This window comes from Chrysemys picta, chromosome 4, assembly GCF_011386835.1.
Source record: "Chrysemys picta bellii isolate R12L10 chromosome 4, ASM1138683v2, whole genome shotgun sequence".
In the NCBI taxonomy this organism is placed as follows: Eukaryota; Metazoa; Chordata; order Testudines; family Emydidae; genus Chrysemys; species Chrysemys picta.
Window position 1 is genome coordinate 132572468 of NC_088794.1, and position 17054 is coordinate 132589521.

The 17054-nt window shown below is 41.2% G+C and overlaps 2 protein-coding genes across 8 annotated transcripts in view; one reads left to right on the forward strand and one right to left on the reverse strand.

Annotated features, from left to right (window-relative positions):
• Positions 1-1555, reverse strand: part of BEGAIN (brain enriched guanylate kinase associated) — a 479190-nt gene extending 477635 nt beyond the window's left edge. For all 5 annotated transcript variants that reach the window (XM_065595725.1, XM_065595716.1, XM_065595719.1 and 2 more), the window contains exon 1: positions 1448-1555. The gene's annotated coding sequence lies outside the window, so the exon portion shown is untranslated. The remainder of the gene's footprint in view (positions 1-1447) is intronic.
• On the forward strand, positions 1549-16952 carry DLK1 (delta like non-canonical Notch ligand 1). Of its 3 annotated transcripts, none has more exons than XM_005285796.5 (5): positions 1549-2650; positions 3421-3484; positions 3975-4105; positions 10036-10177; positions 16010-16952. In XM_005285796.5, exons 1-5 carry the CDS (start codon positions 2623-2625, stop codon positions 16752-16754), a joined length of 1110 nt encoding a protein of 369 aa, XP_005285853.2. In that variant the 5' UTR covers positions 1549-2622; the 3' UTR covers positions 16755-16952. The 3 variants fall into 3 exon arrangements, with proteins under 3 accessions (XP_005285853.2, XP_005285852.1, XP_005285854.1); XM_005285795.5 differs by having other exon boundaries at positions 1549-2154; XM_005285797.5 differs by lacking the exons at positions 3421-3484; positions 3975-4105 and having other exon boundaries at positions 1765-2154.
• The last annotated feature ends 102 nt before the right edge of the window (positions 16953-17054 follow it).

Sequence of the window (17054 nt, forward strand, 5' to 3'; positions counted from 1 at the left end):
CACCCCAAAGTTATTTGTTCTAGCTTTTTCCACTTGGCTTCCTACTGATTGTGGTTACAAACCCTACTGATGAACTCAGCATGGTTGGGAGTAAAACAGGATATCTGATTTGTCTTAAAGTACCAGTAAACAATCTGCCTGAAGCTATTGTCCCCTTTCCTGCATATGTGCAAGTAACCCCTGGTTGAATTAATCCCTAGTGAGCCTATAGCAAACAACACCATAACAATCAAACAGTTAATGAACTATTACTGGCAGCTCCATGTACTTCACATAAATGTTAACAAATAAGGTCTCAGGGAAAGAAGCATTAAATCAACAAGTGAGGAAAAAGTGGGCTGGGGAATCCTAAAAGCCACTAATTAAGGCATAATGGACAGTAATTTCTTTAAAGGAGGACTGCAAGCAACAAAAATTAGCCAATCTGGCTCTAAATCGGGTAGCTGAAATCACAGGCACTCCTGTGCTACAAATGGGAAAGTATAGGGAGGGACAATCGCAGAAAAATACACAATCAGTTGAAGGTGACCCTTCAAGGGGAAAGGAGGTTTGTCTTTTTATTTTATTTTTTTGTTTGTGTTGTTCTTTATTGATGTATAATGAAGGACTGAAAAGTTTTTAACCTTAGAAATATCACATATTAAATTTTGTCTTCCCTGTTTTTGTTGGAAGACTAGAAACCTAGAGTTGGAGCTTTCTCTGTCCTTACCTGAAGGGGTAGACGTTATAGCTTCCCCAAAGAAAGCATTTAGCCAACTGTGTGGGGGCAGTTTGGATTAAATGCCTGGCAACAAACACCTAGTTTAAACCAATCTAACTAAAACTCCCTGCTACTAGAGTTGCCCCCATTTCCTTTTCTTGTCCCTTGTAATGTCATAATCCTGCTAGTTCTTCAATCATCTACAGAATTCACCAGCAAAAACAGGCCAGACAAACCTGCTAGTTGTATTGGAAAAGTAAATAGAGGCTGGGAAAAAGTGGTTTCCTTTTCAACCTCTCCCCCATCTCCAGAATTATTGAAAGCTGCCTTTGAGCACAATAAATAAACAAGAAAGGGTGCGGAGGTATATTTTTTTCCTTTGCAGGGTCCCTTTCAATTTTGCAGGGGAAAGACAAAGTACTCTAGACAACAAGGCCAACATTTTCAAAAGCAACCAGGGATTCAGGGTGCCAGAATTTTGCACCCCAAAATTGGCAGCCACTCTGGAAAAGGTGGATCTAACCGTCTGTAACTGTCCAGCCTGGGTGCCAAGAGGCCGCTAGTCAGTGGAGAAGGTGATGAGGGACTGGACGTTGCCTGACCGCAGTTTGGACAGTAAACGCACCCATGTAAGGAAAACCCACATACGCACTTTGAAATCCAGGGACGGGTGGCCCCCCCCCTGGGGCCCGGATCTCGCTCAAGCGGTGCGTGGGGCTCTGGCAGGGCTGCCCGCTGATCACTCACCTCGCCTGCCCGGACACTAGCAGGAGGAGCGCGGCTGCAGCCAGCCGCCCTGGCCGGTCTGTGCAGTGAAGAGGGGAAGGGCGCAGGACAGGATCCCCGTTCTGCTCCCCAGGGCCGGGGCAGCCCCCGCTAGCTCCGCGGAGCGGCACAAGCCCCCTGCGGAAGAGCCACCCCCGAAACAAAGTTAATCCCTGGCGACCCCTTCCCTGCCCACGAGCAGATGCGATCCCCCCGGGAGAGGAGGCGGGGGAGGATGGAGGGAAGCGGGGGAAAGGGGGAGGCCTCTTCTCCCCCCCCCCCACTTCCCTCCCCCTTTCACGTAGAAGTTTAATTATAAGCCGGATCCTGACTGTGCCAGCGGATCCCCTGTGAGCCGCTGCCAAGGCTAGGAGGGAGCTTTCGCGCTGCAGCAAAGACGGAGTCTCCGCGCCCGCTGCTGCAGAGGGGCGGTGTAGACACCCCCAGGTGCCAACACTTCCCGGGCCAGCGGAGCTCGCGGAGCAGAGAGCCCGGAGCGTGCGGGCGGGGGGCGGATGCCAGATCCCCTCTCTGGGCTGGTGGGGGAGCAGCCCGGCGCCCTGCCACGGGCATGTGCCTGTCGTTGTAGGTGGGGAGCGCGCCCCTGATATGCTGGGTGATGGATTTCCAGGCTGTCACTTTAATCTGCTGCTGCTGCTGCTTTCCCCTCATCCTGCCCGTGACCCCAGGTAAGAGCGCGCCGGAGCCGCCCGGCTGGCTGCTGCGGCTGGACGCAGCCTGGACAAGTTCGTGGCACTTTTGTCACTCGAGGAAAGTTCTGCAGGCTCTTGTTGGGGGGCGGGAGGGGGTGATTTGGTTTCCTTACACGTTCGGCTGCTGCTGCTCCCAGCTCCTGTCTGTGGGATCGGGAAGAGTTTGTTCAGCTTCTCTTCGGTTTCGTTTGAGAGAAGGAGAGTCTAGTATGTGGATGTGCGTTCATATGTCCACGAGAGAGACTCTGGGTCATATGCGCGCACACACACTACAAGCGAGAGAATATGGAAAGCGTTACTAGATCACACAAACACACCCGCCATATTCTAGGAAGCGTGTCCTCTGTGCTCAGTATCATGGAAAGCGGCAATTGACCGATTAGACAACCATGCAGAAGACCCAGTGTTTCCTCTTGTCATCGTGGCGTGCAGTTGATGGGATGAATGAAAAGAACTTGCAACCTTAACTCAAGTAACGGTTTTAAAAACTTTCCAGAGGTCGTCTCGCTAATTTTTTTTAATGCCACTGTTGAAGAACCTAGTATTGCTTTACCCTACGCATGTTTTTCTAGTTCAGGTTCCTTCCAAATGCTCATTTTCTCTCATTGATTTTAGAGAGACGCTTTTCTTCTCACTGAGTGTGAGCAGGGATTTGTCTTGCAGTTTAATTATTTCAGAAGTTAATGATTGCATGTGAGATTAAGATTATTTAACAGATTAAAATATTTACATTCAATTGTCTGCAAAGAAAATGTGACTTTTTCACTAACTTTTGCTATTCTCATACAATTTAATCAAAAGTAGTGTTTCTTCATAGCACAGCCTTGTTGAATGGATTCAACATGTATACCATCAAATTTTTAGAATGCAAATTATTTCTGACTAAAGGTGCTTTTGTATAAATAAAAGTATAATCGTATAATTAGAGTATCATGTGATGTGTGAAATGACCTTTATGTAATTTTCAATTTTATGTAAATTGATATTAATATTGCAAAATTTTTGGATATGCTAAAGTGGTTTAACTTGTACAATTCTGAGGAACTTCCATTCCAGTTGTCTAATAGGTGTATCAGCTGAATTGCTAGGAGATATGTTTATTTAAAATTACATTTTGTTTTCAGAATGAGAACAAATCTACATTTTATACATTTTTGGTTGGTTTTAAAGCATCTATAATCTATATAGAATGTGAGGATATGGTTCTTTTTAGTACTGACACTTTACAAATCTCTCTCCCAGATGTTGTTTGTAAACCTGGCTGCCACCCAGTGAATGGATTTTGTGAAATTCCTAGTGAATGCAGGTAAAGAGATCTACCAGCTGAGGTTATTAGTGAAGGGATTGATTGTTTCAATAATACATGATTTTTGTAAAAAAAAAAAAAAAAAAAGACAGAAATTAGAATGATTTGCCAGCTGAAAATGTGATGCTATAAGGAAAGACCATTAACAGACTGTAACTAGAATTGTATAACATTTTAAAGAAACCTGGATGCGTCTGAGAATTAGAGTATTTCTTTGAAAATATCCTAGGAGCACCTATAGAAAGATACTTAAGAGGGCTAAGTTATTTTAGGTTTAAAATATTTGTTTTTCTTCCACCTAAAGTGAATTGATTTTCTTTAATTCTTTCCCCAGTATTTTATACTCATTGAAGGTCTTTTTTTTTTCAAATGCATTACATGTAGCAGTGTTATCTTTGCAAATTCCGTTTTTTGTGCATTTAAAAGGAGAACTGCCTGGTAATTATTAAAAAAAACAACACCTCTGTATCCTGTCTTGTATCTATTTCAGGTGTCAACCTGGGTGGCAAGGAGCGCTCTGTAATCAGTGTGTTCCTTTTCCTGGTTGTGTGCATGGCAGCTGTGCCAAACCATGGCAATGTGTCTGTGAAGAAGGATGGGTTGGCAGCCTTTGCGACATAGGTTTGCAAATACTTTCCTTTAATAGAGCAACATAGTTTCCCAGAGATTAAATGAAGTGATTACAGCTCCATCTGGTGTTAAAAATATGCAAAAGCTTTTCCCTAGATGTTTTCTTTCTAAAATGAATATTTGACCCAAAACACGATGAGACATGAATTTTTGGGGGGGGGGGAGGGGGAGAGAAAAAAAGCCCTATGCAGTCACATTTTAGGTGAAAACATACAATATCTTGTATAATATAGTTCTGGGTATTGTTAGAATTATGCATAAAACCCTAATTCCATTTTTAACTATGATTGTCACATGCAGATGATAAATAACAAATTCTACACTGGTTCCGTAAATGTAAGAAGTCCCCGTGGGTGTGTTCAATCAGTTGAAATAATTCATTATCCAACATTGTGTACATATGGTAGTAGAAGTTGAAATAAATACATGAGCTTGGTGCTTGACCAAATATTTCCTGGCAAAGGATTTGAATGGAACTATTTGAAGGTATAACACTTAATTCTTCCCTCATTCAAACCAATGTAGATCAAAAGAAATTCCAGTGATTCAGTGGAGTTACATTGGTGTTAAACCAGTGGAAAAGGAGAACTGGGCTCATATTTTTTGCCAGTCTTCTGGGTTTCATCATTTTCTAGTTTATCAAAAGTTAGTTTGTTGCTGTGTTCTGTAACTTGATGTTCAAGAAATCATTCTTATTCATTAAGCAATTTTCATTGAGTAACATTTTCAAAGTCTGTGACTTAGAGCCTAAATCCCATCATCTTTCAATTAAACTTGGGCTCTTATGGGCCAGATTTTCAAAGGTATTTAGACACCAAAGATGCAGATAGGTACCTAGAGAGATTTCAGAAACACTTAAGTAGGTTAGATACTCTTTGTTTTTAAATTCCACTAGGCACCTATCTGCATCTTTAGGAACCTAAATACCATTGAAAATCTGTCACTTTTGAAAATGGAACTTAGTCACTTGAAACCAGTGGGTGTTAGAAACTTGATCTGGTTTGGCACGTCTGAAAATAACACTAGTTTCTGATCTAGTTCTCTAGGCACCTAAATACTTTGAAAATCTGGTTCTAAGTCACTAAGTCGCTTTTGAAAATAACTTGGGTGGATTTGAAACTATTACCCATTATCTCTATATTTAGTAATACCCAGCGTGCTCTACAGACATCCAAACATTATTTCACTCAGCACTAGGAGTCAGTTTTTGCCAACTTGAATCTGGGGCCAGCTAAGGACATGTCAAGAATAATCAGAGTTATAGAATTAGCCGTTTGTCTGATGTCTGGATATATCAGGTATATTGAAAATCATGCCAGTCCAATGGATTTAGCTAGTCTGGACATGTTCTCTCATTCATATTGGGTCAGCAGAGAGAAGCTTCCTCCCTGTTATTGGATGGCCTTTACCCGTGATAGTCATGATCCAATAAAACAATATAACTTGAAATGGAGCAACTACTCAGCCATTGGATTGGACCCTCCTCTGTTAGGAAGATGGTGTCAGTTGCCTGGTTGTATAAAGTTGTGATGGATTGCTATAACTCATTAGCACATACCACTAATACAGATTTGATCAGGTTAGGAAGAAAGAGGAGATTCCACAAGACAAATAGGAGGCTCCTGCCCAACTTGGGATGGTAGCATGTATGAATAACTGACTTTCATATGGAAACACTAAATCCAATCCAGTAAATCAGTATAAAATACTAGACTCCTACCTATAAAGGAATCCCCCTTAACACTTTATCTTTGCATGTGAGAAGTGGAGACAACCAGAGTTACATTTTCACAAGCAAATGGACCTAAACTGGCATTTTTAGCTCCTGCAGGTAGTCTATATCTATGAGTGTACACCAGGTCAAAACATACATTTACTATGTTGCTCTAAAGAATCAAGAAAGTTAATAAGTAATGCACCTTTTTTATGGGAAGTTGTTGCACCTCCTCAATGTCCTCCATTTTCACAACTTTTAAAGATTGTATACGTTTGCCACGGCATTTCTGTATGCAGCCACTGCTTTGGCATTGTCAAGGGAGAGCGAATGCCAGCTAGAAAGGATGCAAAACTGATGGTGGGAAAGCTGAGGAGGTCTGTAGTTAGTTTGATAGATGTATACTGTTAAAATGTGAGCATATTCTGAGCAGCTACTTTGCTCATTAAACAAGGAGGAAACTGGAGGTGATTTTGAACTGCATTGGTATATTTTGCTCAAATTTCATTGTGCATCACATAAATTTCCAGTTTGTATAGTTTTAGAATATGCATCTGTATAGTTGTTCTAAATCTTCTCCTTGCATAGCCTCTGTTTTTAATAGAGTTGGGCCTGCTCCAGAGTTCAGATCCAGGTTGAACTTCCCCAAAGTTTGGGGGTATTCAGATTTGGGAGTTGGTCCAGCCTGTTATGAGGAAATGGGCCAGTGGTGGTGGCATTGTTTATTGTTGGTAAGCGGCTCCAGCCCACGACTGAATGTCTACATACCAATTTGTAAGCTCCCAGGGCCCAAGTCTCATGAGCCTGAGTCAGCTGACCTGGGCAAGTTGCATTTTTTTTATCCCCATGTAGACATACCCTCAGTCAGGGCCGGCTCCAGGGTTTTTGCCGCCCCAAGCAGCCACCCCCTCCCCTTGCAAAACAAAAAACAAACAAAAACTTCCACTTTGGCAGGAAGTCCTTCGCTCCGAGCGGGAGTGAGGGACCCACTGCCAGCCGAATTGCCGCCGAAGAGCCGGACATGCCGCCCCTCTCTGGTGTGGCCACCCCAAGCACCTGCTTGGTAAGCTGGTGCCTGGAGCCGGCCCTGCCCTCACTCATTTAATCACATGCTTGAAGTTGAGTATATGCTTGACACTTTACCGGATCAAGGCCAGAGGGTAGAGCACTTTGCAGGATCCAACCCCATATTTAAAACCTGTACACATGTGTCAGGGTGTAACCAGGTTGGCCACCTCTCATGCACCCCCTCATGGCCTAGGGTCAGGCTACAGGCAGACTACCTCAGTTTCCCCACTTGGACTGTTCAAATAAAATTTCCCTTCAAGCTTTTTCTTGGTCAAAATATAAAATAAAATGCAAATAAAACTCAAAATCCCCAAACAAGGTCCATTCCTAAATCCACACAAACATAAGGTTTCTCTTCCTTCTCCCAGGCCTTCCTGCCTGGGGCAACTCTCCTGGCCTCTGGGTCTTCACTGCAGGAGCCTCTCCTCACTTTCTCCAAACTCTGCCACAGCTTCCTAGGCTTCCTCCCCCTTTATTGCACCCTCCTGCTCCTTTTACCCCAAAATCACTTGATTCCTCTCAGGTGAGACTCATGCTATAATTAGGGTTGGCTTAGCCCCAGCCTGTGGTGAAAGCCACCCTGTTACAGAGGGTTTCTCTTTCTTGAGCTAGCTTTGTGACATGCCACAGTGGGTGTATGTACCACACAGAATCACTTTCAAAACAAAGGGGGAAAATTTTCCCCTAGTGTGGCTGGTTTGTTTCTATGGAAACCAGGGCAAAAGCCCACAAAATTAGTGCCATTATAGTAACTATGGCATTCAGAATATGTGGCAGGTACCCTAATGACAGCTCATTTGGAACATAGGAGTCCCCACAGCAGATCAAAGCAATGGTCCATCTAATGGTCTCTGATACTGAGCGGTGCCAGATGTTTAAGAGGAAGGTGCAAGAAACCCTCCAGTGAACTGCTACTGGGGAAGTTTCTTCCTAATTAAAACAATTAGTGATTGCTGAAGCATGAGGGTTTAACTCTTTGTATGTGCTATTTTAATTCTATGTAAAACAACTGTAGATATTTTTATCCATGTAAATGTCTAATCCTTTTCTGAATTCTCTTAAGCTCTGGGCCTCAGTTATCTCTTGTGGTAAGAAATTCCACAGCTCATCAGTCATTTGAGAGAAGAGTGGGGGGGAAATTCAAGAATAATGTTGTTTTTTTTAAAGTAGTGAATTTATTCCTATAGGCTCAATGATTGTGTGTCACTTTCCTAGCTAGTGAGCTGTTATATGTCTTATTTTCTTTCCTTTCTTATTTTCTTCTTATACATTTCTTATTTAATGTTATTGAATGTGTGTCTATTTCAGGATATCTCCTTTCTCACGTATCAGGGCTGTGTTTGGTTAGCTGCCCTTAAAGCTTGCCAAAATGGGCACACAACACTGCTGCAAAACGCAGCCGAGGCTATTTTGGTCCTTGTGGAAACCACTGTTTACACACAAAAGTTCACATAAAGCGGTAGTGCGGCAATCGGGACAGACTATGATAGTGGATAATAGGCCCCTATACAGGGGGAAGAGCATTTTACTATTGTAACTGGACAAAGTTTATAGTTAATATTTTACATTGCCTCATGATATTCCTCTAGGTTCATATTATCCTGTGGGTTTAGGTGGGAAGTAGAATTTAATACTCATGACATCCTTATTTATCACTTTAGAAAAAAAGTATGCGCATTGTGCTGTCACTCAAAACGCATGCATGAGCTTGCAAAAATTCACAGCAAGTTGCAAGACCTCACAGCAGCTGCCATGCTATCTTGGTTCAAACCTACATTTATTTATTTATTTCCTTTTAAATCTTCAATAGTTGCTCTGGAGGAGACTCAGTCTAAGAGGGTAATTGTGAAAGATTAGGTGTGTGACTTACAAGGCAAAAATATAATAGGGTCCACTCTTCTGGCACCTGATGTAAGAGGTAAATGCCAACCAGCAAAGACTACACCACAGAGAGAGGGACAAGTTGAGGTTCAAAGGTGTTTTGTAGAGCTGGGCTGGAACCAGTTTTCCCATCCCACAAAAATGTTCCCATTCTGCACCGGGATGAAACTGAGACCTTTCAAAGTTTTTCATGTAAACAAAAAGCCTCCCACAGTAGCCAATAGCCCAATCGTTAGGGTATCTACCTGCAATTTGAAGGATGCAAGTTCAAGTCCTTGCATCATCCACATCCTAGGTGAGCCACCGATCTCTACAGTCACTCTCGCTCTGGCCCAATGAATATTTAATTAGGTATACAAAGTTGTATAGGGCCAACAGGAGAGATTGAGACAGACACCGTGATGCCAGAATAGCAAAGAACCTGGTGCTTAAGGATGTGGAAGACCCAGGCTCAAGTCCCTGCTCAACATCAGGCAGAGCAAGGACTTGAATCTGGGTTCTCCACATCACAGATGAGTGCCATAACCATTGATGTTACTTATTGTGGGGTCGAGGTATCTCTCTCTCTCTCTTTTTCTGGTTTTACCCAGAATTTCCAATCAGGACCCAAGAAACCTTTCCAATGAATTTTCATTGAAACCAGCCCACTCCTAAGAAAAGTTTCAGTTTCAACTAAATTGGCATTTGCTGACACCCTCTCTGCCCAAGAAAATCTAAATTCTTAAACAGCTCCTGTGTTTTGTTACTACAAATACCAGTTATCTCTTTTAAAATGTAAAATGCTTATTATAGGACTTCAAACATCAGGCAATCTGGAGAAATTTGTAAATATACCATTTTTAGATTGCCCATTGCTTTATCTGACTTACATGCATGAAGTAGTTGGGAATGTGAGGTGGTGTTTATAGTAATGAGTAGCTCTCCCCCCACCACTAACTTTTTATTGTTAATATTACTTATTCATAAAGCGAAACAATCCAAGTGTATTTCACAAAGTGAGAGCTAATGGGTGGGGAACAAGTTGACAGTGCCTATGAAGTAACTGAACAATCTGCCGTCCATTAGAGAGAAGAATAAATCAAAATATATGCAATACAGGATGAAGGACCATTAAAAATGCACTTAGTCTTTTTGCATTGTTTACTATTTAATGGCTCTTATATGATAAAGTAGGCCCTGATTTCTCACATGCTAAATATTTAACATTACGACTAATGGTGTTTTGATGTAACAAAACTGTCTGTTTTTGTTGACACAGATATTCACCCATGTTCTTCAAAACCCTGCACCAATAACTCAACATGCATAGAGAGTGGAGATGGAGGATATATTTGTTTGTGTGCCAAGGGATTTACAGGAAAAAACTGCCATCTGAAAAAAGGACCCTGCATTATTAATGGGTAAATATTGATTTCTGATATAAATATACAGTCCTGCTAAATTTTTCTCTGGTTTTCTTTCTTAAATCATAAAATGTTTGCTTTGTAGCACATAACTTTTCAGCCTATATGGTAGTTTAGTTTCTAGCCTATTTGTTTCTAGCCTCAAATCTACTAATTCTGATCTATTCCTATTATATAAATATGGTCAAATTTTTAGCATGAGTTTGTGTGCATAATTTGAACCTCAAATATTCAAAATTGCAAATATTGTAGTAATATTATGATTGGGTTTATTTACAGTTTCAAACATCAAAAGAATGTTCTAGGTGCTCTTAACAAATAATTAAAAATATAATCCAAAAATATAATCCAATAATTAAAAATATAAGACCAAAAGAGCAGTAGCCAACCAACAACCTCCCTCAGCACAAAATAACCCTGCCTGCAACACCACGGTATTTGAACTCCCACAAAACTCTACACCCAGTGTAGTGGTTAAATGAGAGGAGACATTCTCATTAAATCAGCAGAGGAAGAGAAGGGGTGGGGGGCGCACTGCTTCCTCAGGCCACGGAGAGGACAGGGAGTTTCTCTCTTCTAGTCACCCACATTCCTCCTAGCCCCTGCCTCTATGCTCAGCTAAACCCACCAAATCTCAGGCTTCCCGAAATGCCTGTCCAAATTGGTGAGTTTGGCAGCATGCTGTAAGGGTATGTCGACACTGCAGCTGGGCGTGTGCTTCCCAGCTTGAGTAGACAGATATGTGCTAGTTTTGCTTGAACTAATGTGCTAAAAATAGTAGTGTTGCTGGGGATAGCACAGGCAGCAGCTCAGCTAGCTGCCTGAGTACAAACCCACCTGGTCTCCCTGGGTATGAACTCAGGTGGCTAGCCCGAGATACTGCCTGTGCTATTCCTGGCTACATGGTTATTTTTAGCACATTCACTCAAGCAGGCCTAGCATGTGTCCATCCACTCAAGCTGGGATGCACACTCACAGCTGCAGTGTTGAAAGACCTAAAAGTCAACAAATTGGATTAGTGGGATGGGACTGGAGGGAGGAGAGGGTTGTATTTGATAGTGAAGGGCTCTTGCGCAGAACAGCCTTCCTGCAGCTCCTTCTCATCTGTACAAAGGCATCCCCAGCTCAAGCATCTCCATTAACCTCTGTTATGGCAGTGTTCCAGGTAGCTGGCATCCAAGTGGCCATTTATTTATTCACATTTGTAAAACTGCCTTTCTGATATTTATTGGTCCTGATCCAAAGCCCAACAAAATCCAGGGAAAGAATTCCATTGACTTAAATGGATTCCCTTTCTGAAGTACTTAACTAACTGGCTGTTTGGAAGATTTTCTCATGCAGTCACAGTAAGCATGTGTAAAACTGGCCAGTCATGTGTCTAATTAGTCATTTGTATGCTCATTTGCCATAACTGAATATGCAGTCACAATATCTGCATGTACAAGTTAGGCAGAAAAATGCATGTGCATATGTCTGACAACATGGCCCATCAAGTAGACAACTGGCGTGTGTTTACATGCAAGATACTAACTATTCCTTAGACCTGTATTGTAAGGTAAATCATCTATAATGTACAAATTAAAGGAAATTAGTACCAGTAAATAAAATCAATTAAGAATGTAATGTCTGAAATATGGATACCTGTTTTAATTAAGCATGTAACAAAAGATTTGGACAGATAAACATTAAGAGGCTGAAACAGCAACAAGGGATTAGAAGGAATATAATTTAGTTAAATTCAAGCTTTTACTCATTGATGAAGGCTGGCAGTATTCTGATACAATAAACTCTATATTAACGGTTGAACTCAAATTACTATGGGGAACATAGACTTTAAGGAATGAACCTATTCATTAAGGAACCTATTGTCTGTGAGTTTTGTCTTATTGTGGCTTTTTGGCTGCACATTTTGTCCATGACTCGGCTGTCACTAGGTTTTAATGAAATAGCTGGGAACAGAACTGTCTGAAAAATGATGAAAAAATTGTGAATAATTTTTTAATGAAATTTGAAAAAATACAGCCAGCTCTAGTTGAGGAGCTGTCCTTAGGAGGAATCTGTTCTGTTCTGTCAAGGGTCTTCTCACATTCTCCTAATATCTGAGGACCTTTAATCCTCGTGCATTTTATTATGGAGGCCTGCAATGTTCTGTGGCCTGCAATGTGCAGGAGGCCAAAGTAGATGATAATGATGGTCCCTTCTGACATTAAAGTCTATAAGTCTATGACTTTGTTCCAAACCTGTGCTCTGGTATGTCAGTGGAAGATTTTTGCCATTGACTTCAGTGGGGCCAGGTTGGGTATTTTGTGTATGTGTGAGTATTTTACCTTCATTGGTTGGTTGCTGTTTACAATGTAAGGATGGCTGATGTGCCATGCTCGGTAAGGGAATTGGTGGCATAACAAAGGCCTAACAGAAATCTTCCTTTAACTCAGACAGTAGAGGTTTGGCTTTTAGGAATTGGAAGGACACAATTCCAATCACTGCTCTGCAGGTATGTGTTTTGTTATGGAGGGGCGATAGTCTGTCTCCTGTTTATGTGTTTTGTAAGCACCTAGTACAGTGGGGCTCTGATCTGATTGGAGTCTCTGGGTGCCACTGTAATATGTTGAAACTGTCATGATACAGGGCTAGTTGCACCTTTGACCCCTTCTCTGTTCTGAGTGTACCCCCGCAGCTGTTAGGCCTCATGCCCTTACCTTTTTCTGGGGTGAACCCACAATTCTCCCACTCTTGAACTTCAGCACCATGTGGCCTGACTGAGTTTTGCACCTGCAAGTCTTCCCTTTGATGACTTGTGATCAGTGCTAACTAGAAGAACTAGACAGCTTTCTTAAAACACAGTCTTGTTTAATCTGAACAGTAAGAACAAAAAAAGCATAAGACAAAACGGATTTTAAACCAAGAAAAGGGCTACACACATCGTCTTACTTAACGCATAGGACGGCCTAACTCCTTTAGAACCCCAGGTAAGTGTCTGTGTTTTTGTCAGCCTGTACCCTATGAACAGCTCCCTGACAACTGCCTGATCTCAGGAGAAGGAGATGTTTTACCTTGTCTTTGCTCCTTTTGATTTCATCAGTCCCAGCCTGGCAAAACAAGACTTGTGACTTGGCTCTAGCCTGAAAGTAGCATCTTCACAGCTAATAGCTCAGGCATTGTGTCTTACCGACCTCCGAATGTGCGTATATGGGGCCATCATGTGGCCTTCCTACTTGTTAACAACTCTATATGCATCCGAAGAAGTGGGTTGTAGCCCACGAAAGCTTATGCTCTAATAAATTTGTTAGTCTCTAAGGTGCCACAAGTACTCCTGTTCTTTTTGAGGATACAGACTGACACGGCTGCTACCCTGAAACCTGCTATTAAAGTAAACCAACATATGCATTCAGTTAAGGTGACCAGATATCAAGTGTGAAAAATCGGGACAGGGGGTTGGGGAGGTAATAGGTGCCTATATAAGAAAAAGCCCCAAATACTGGGACTGTCACTATAAAATCAGAACATCTGATCACGCTACATACAATAAATATTCCAATAACACAATATAGCCATACAGTAACTATCCCAATAACTAGGTCACATACAGTGTTCATAAGTTACTACAGATGAGTTCCTGAACTTCACAATAATTATAATAAAATATTCCTGAATGCTACCTACTGGATCTGGCCCGGTGTCCAGGGGAAATGACCTGAGTCTGGGAGGCTTGGACCTGAGCTGTGCCCACATTGCGCTATGATAGATTTTTGGGCCTGAGCCTGTTTGGGACGCTCAGGCAGCTCTCTCTGGAATACTAATATAGTCCAAATTAGGAAAGAGATGTAGTGGGTTCTGTTCAATGTGTAAGTCAGTGACGCATCAAATACTAAGCTCAAACTAGTTTATTAAGTCAGATTTCTCTAACTACAAATAGAACAGCACATAACAGAAAGGTGGTACTCACCGACCAGTTGGGAGGTGAGGGGGTCAGTCTGCATCTCACCCTGTCCCAGAATGATTTAAAATTCTATAGGTTTTTATAGACTTATTATCAAATGAATTATGCCCTAAAACAACTCTTAACCAATCATTTCACTGTGTCCTTTGTGGTTTGGAACGTTTTAATAAATTGGCCGATCATATGTTAATGTCATATTGTGGTTATACACAAGGTGAATAATGTTCTTCTTAAATGCTTCCATCCTACATGCTCTTTCTTGTGGTTTTGGTTACAACTTCATAACTTGTTGTTCACACAGCATAGCCAACTACAAGGCACAAAACAACCTTAAGCAGTTATAAAAATAGGTCATACTCTTAAGCTTATTTCCACTCTATAAGCAATTTAATTTGTAGCTGTTAGTAATATCTATTGTTTCTCTGACATAACTTGTGTAAGGCCTCATGGTACTCTTGCCTACATACTAACAATCTCTTACCATAGCCAGGAGGGATGCTTGGAGCTTGTAGGCCTCTGTGCTAACATTTCTAAGTTAACTTATTTAGCTTTAAATGGTTTGTGATAATGTGTTCATATTTAAATTCTGATGGGATATTCAGGGTTACATTAGGGATCAGCACATAAAAATACTTCTGGAAGAAAAATTCCCGAAACAAGTCATTGTGAATGTTTTCAGTGTTGACTATATTGATGCAGTCTGAGGAGCTGATAGCTCTCTGCTTTTGCATAATTTCTCCATTACTTTCCCTTATCTGGCTGCCACTCTAGCTCTCTGAGTCCTCTGAGATTGCTCTTAGTACAATCTTCTTTTAATAGCTTTTGAGTTAATTTAGTACCAATGAAATATGCTGAATTCATATTCCTGGAGGATGAAGTCCTCTTCCCTTCCACAGAAAGGGTGTAGCAAAACAATCAGTGTCTCCTAGCCCTGATATGAATGAACCACCTCTAGAACTGAGAGCATTCTCCAGTTTCCATGTCCTTAGCTTTTCTGTGAAGACTATCAAGGAGGATGCTGACTGGGTTGGCTTTTGCACTGTGAACACTTATCTAGTAGGAATTGGAATAAGGTAATTTCACACAGGCAACCAAGCAGCCATGAGATGGAACCAACTTTTGAACACTACTGACCTGGGTCCATTCAAATTTGGGACCTAGATGTGAAAAGTTTGGTATCCTTGTTACCAGTCTCCTGAGCAACTGCCTCCCCAATCCCTTTGAAATAACAGTTTTGATTGTATATGATTTCTTTTGACAAAATTATTCTCACTTAATGTATTTATTCAAATAACAATGGAAATGTTTGAATTGTTTTCAGTGCTTTGAGGTTTCAAAGTGCCCTGAATTCTTCCAGGCTCTTGAATGTACAGGGTATGACTATGCTATAGACGTAAAATAAAAATAAACGTCTCCACATCAGCTTATGCTTGTTGATATTTTATACTGAATATATAATACCTAGATTGTGTTAGAACTAATTGCTGAGGAAAAACAAAGCCATGCTGGCAGTATCTTTGCTCACTGTGGTCTGAATATCTACTCAACCATTCCTCAGATCTCTAGATCTAACCAGACAGACACACTGGGCAGCTTAATTTCAAAAACAGGTATAAATCTCTTCAGAGAGGATTTGTACATTAGGATGTGCAGAAGAGATTGTAATCAATGTTGGAATATTAGAGGGACAGTGTATATTGATAAACATGTTGGACAAAATTCATGCTTGATGCAACTCCATGGACGTCAATGACATTCCACCAAGAATTGACATGGCTCATTATCTAGTAAAGAAAATTACTCCTTTTTAATTATCTGAAATGTTGCATATCTGCTTATTTCACTTACATTTTCTTTAAACTCCCATCTGTTTTTGTCTTGTGTTCCAGCTCTCCCTGTCAGAATGGGGGAACATGTGTTGATGACAATGGATTTGCACCTCATGCCTCCTGTTTGTGCCTTCCAAGTTTTGCTGGCAATTTTTGCGAAATAGATGTAGATGACTGTGAACCCAACCCATGTGAAAATGGAGGAACGTGCACGGATATTGGTGGAGGCTTCAACTGTCATTGCCCTATTGGCTATATGGGCAAATCCTGCAGCAGCCATGTCATATTCTGTGCTAGCAGCCCATGTGAGAATGGAGGAACGTGTCATGAGCATCCTGAAGGACGATTTGAATGCGTTTGTAAGCCAGAATTTGTTGGTGTAACCTGCACATATCTTAACAGAAACACAAGTCTCCATGGTGTGAATACAGAGGCCAAACATGGGCAGAGTTATAATCTACCACCAAATGCTCATCCGAAGTCAGTACCTCACCAAGAACATAAAGTCTTGAAGATAACAATGAAAGAAACAATCCAAAACACAGACCCCTTGCTTAATAAAAGTCAGGTGATATGTTTCATTGTGCTAGGCTTGCTTACATGTCTTGTTGTGTTGGGTACAACTGCGATTGTATTTTTTTCCAAATGTGAAATGTGGCTTGCTAATGCCAAATATAGCCATCTCCTACGCAAGAAAAAGAATTGCTTTCTTCAATCTAACAATGGGGAAAACCTTTCCGTTAACATAATTTTCCCAGAGAAGATCAAACTCACTAACTACACCAAGAACTACACCGCCATCTAGACTCCTTGAAAGCCTTGCAGCAACTTACAGAGTTTTGTAACAATATGTAAAGTTTATTGAACTTATTACCTGTGCCTGGCTTTGATGTTCGTGCATACGTTTGCTGTAATTTGTGCTGGGAAGTACAGAATAAATATGTTGTATCTGTGTTGCCAAGTGAATTTCTCATTCCCAAAATAAAACTTTAACATAATCAGATTACAGAGCAAGGAATGTTCATTTGAAATTTTTTTTTAAATGCAGCTATATTTTGTAAAATAAAAGAAATTTGCCAGAAGGGTAGTTTTCAGCTTTATTGGA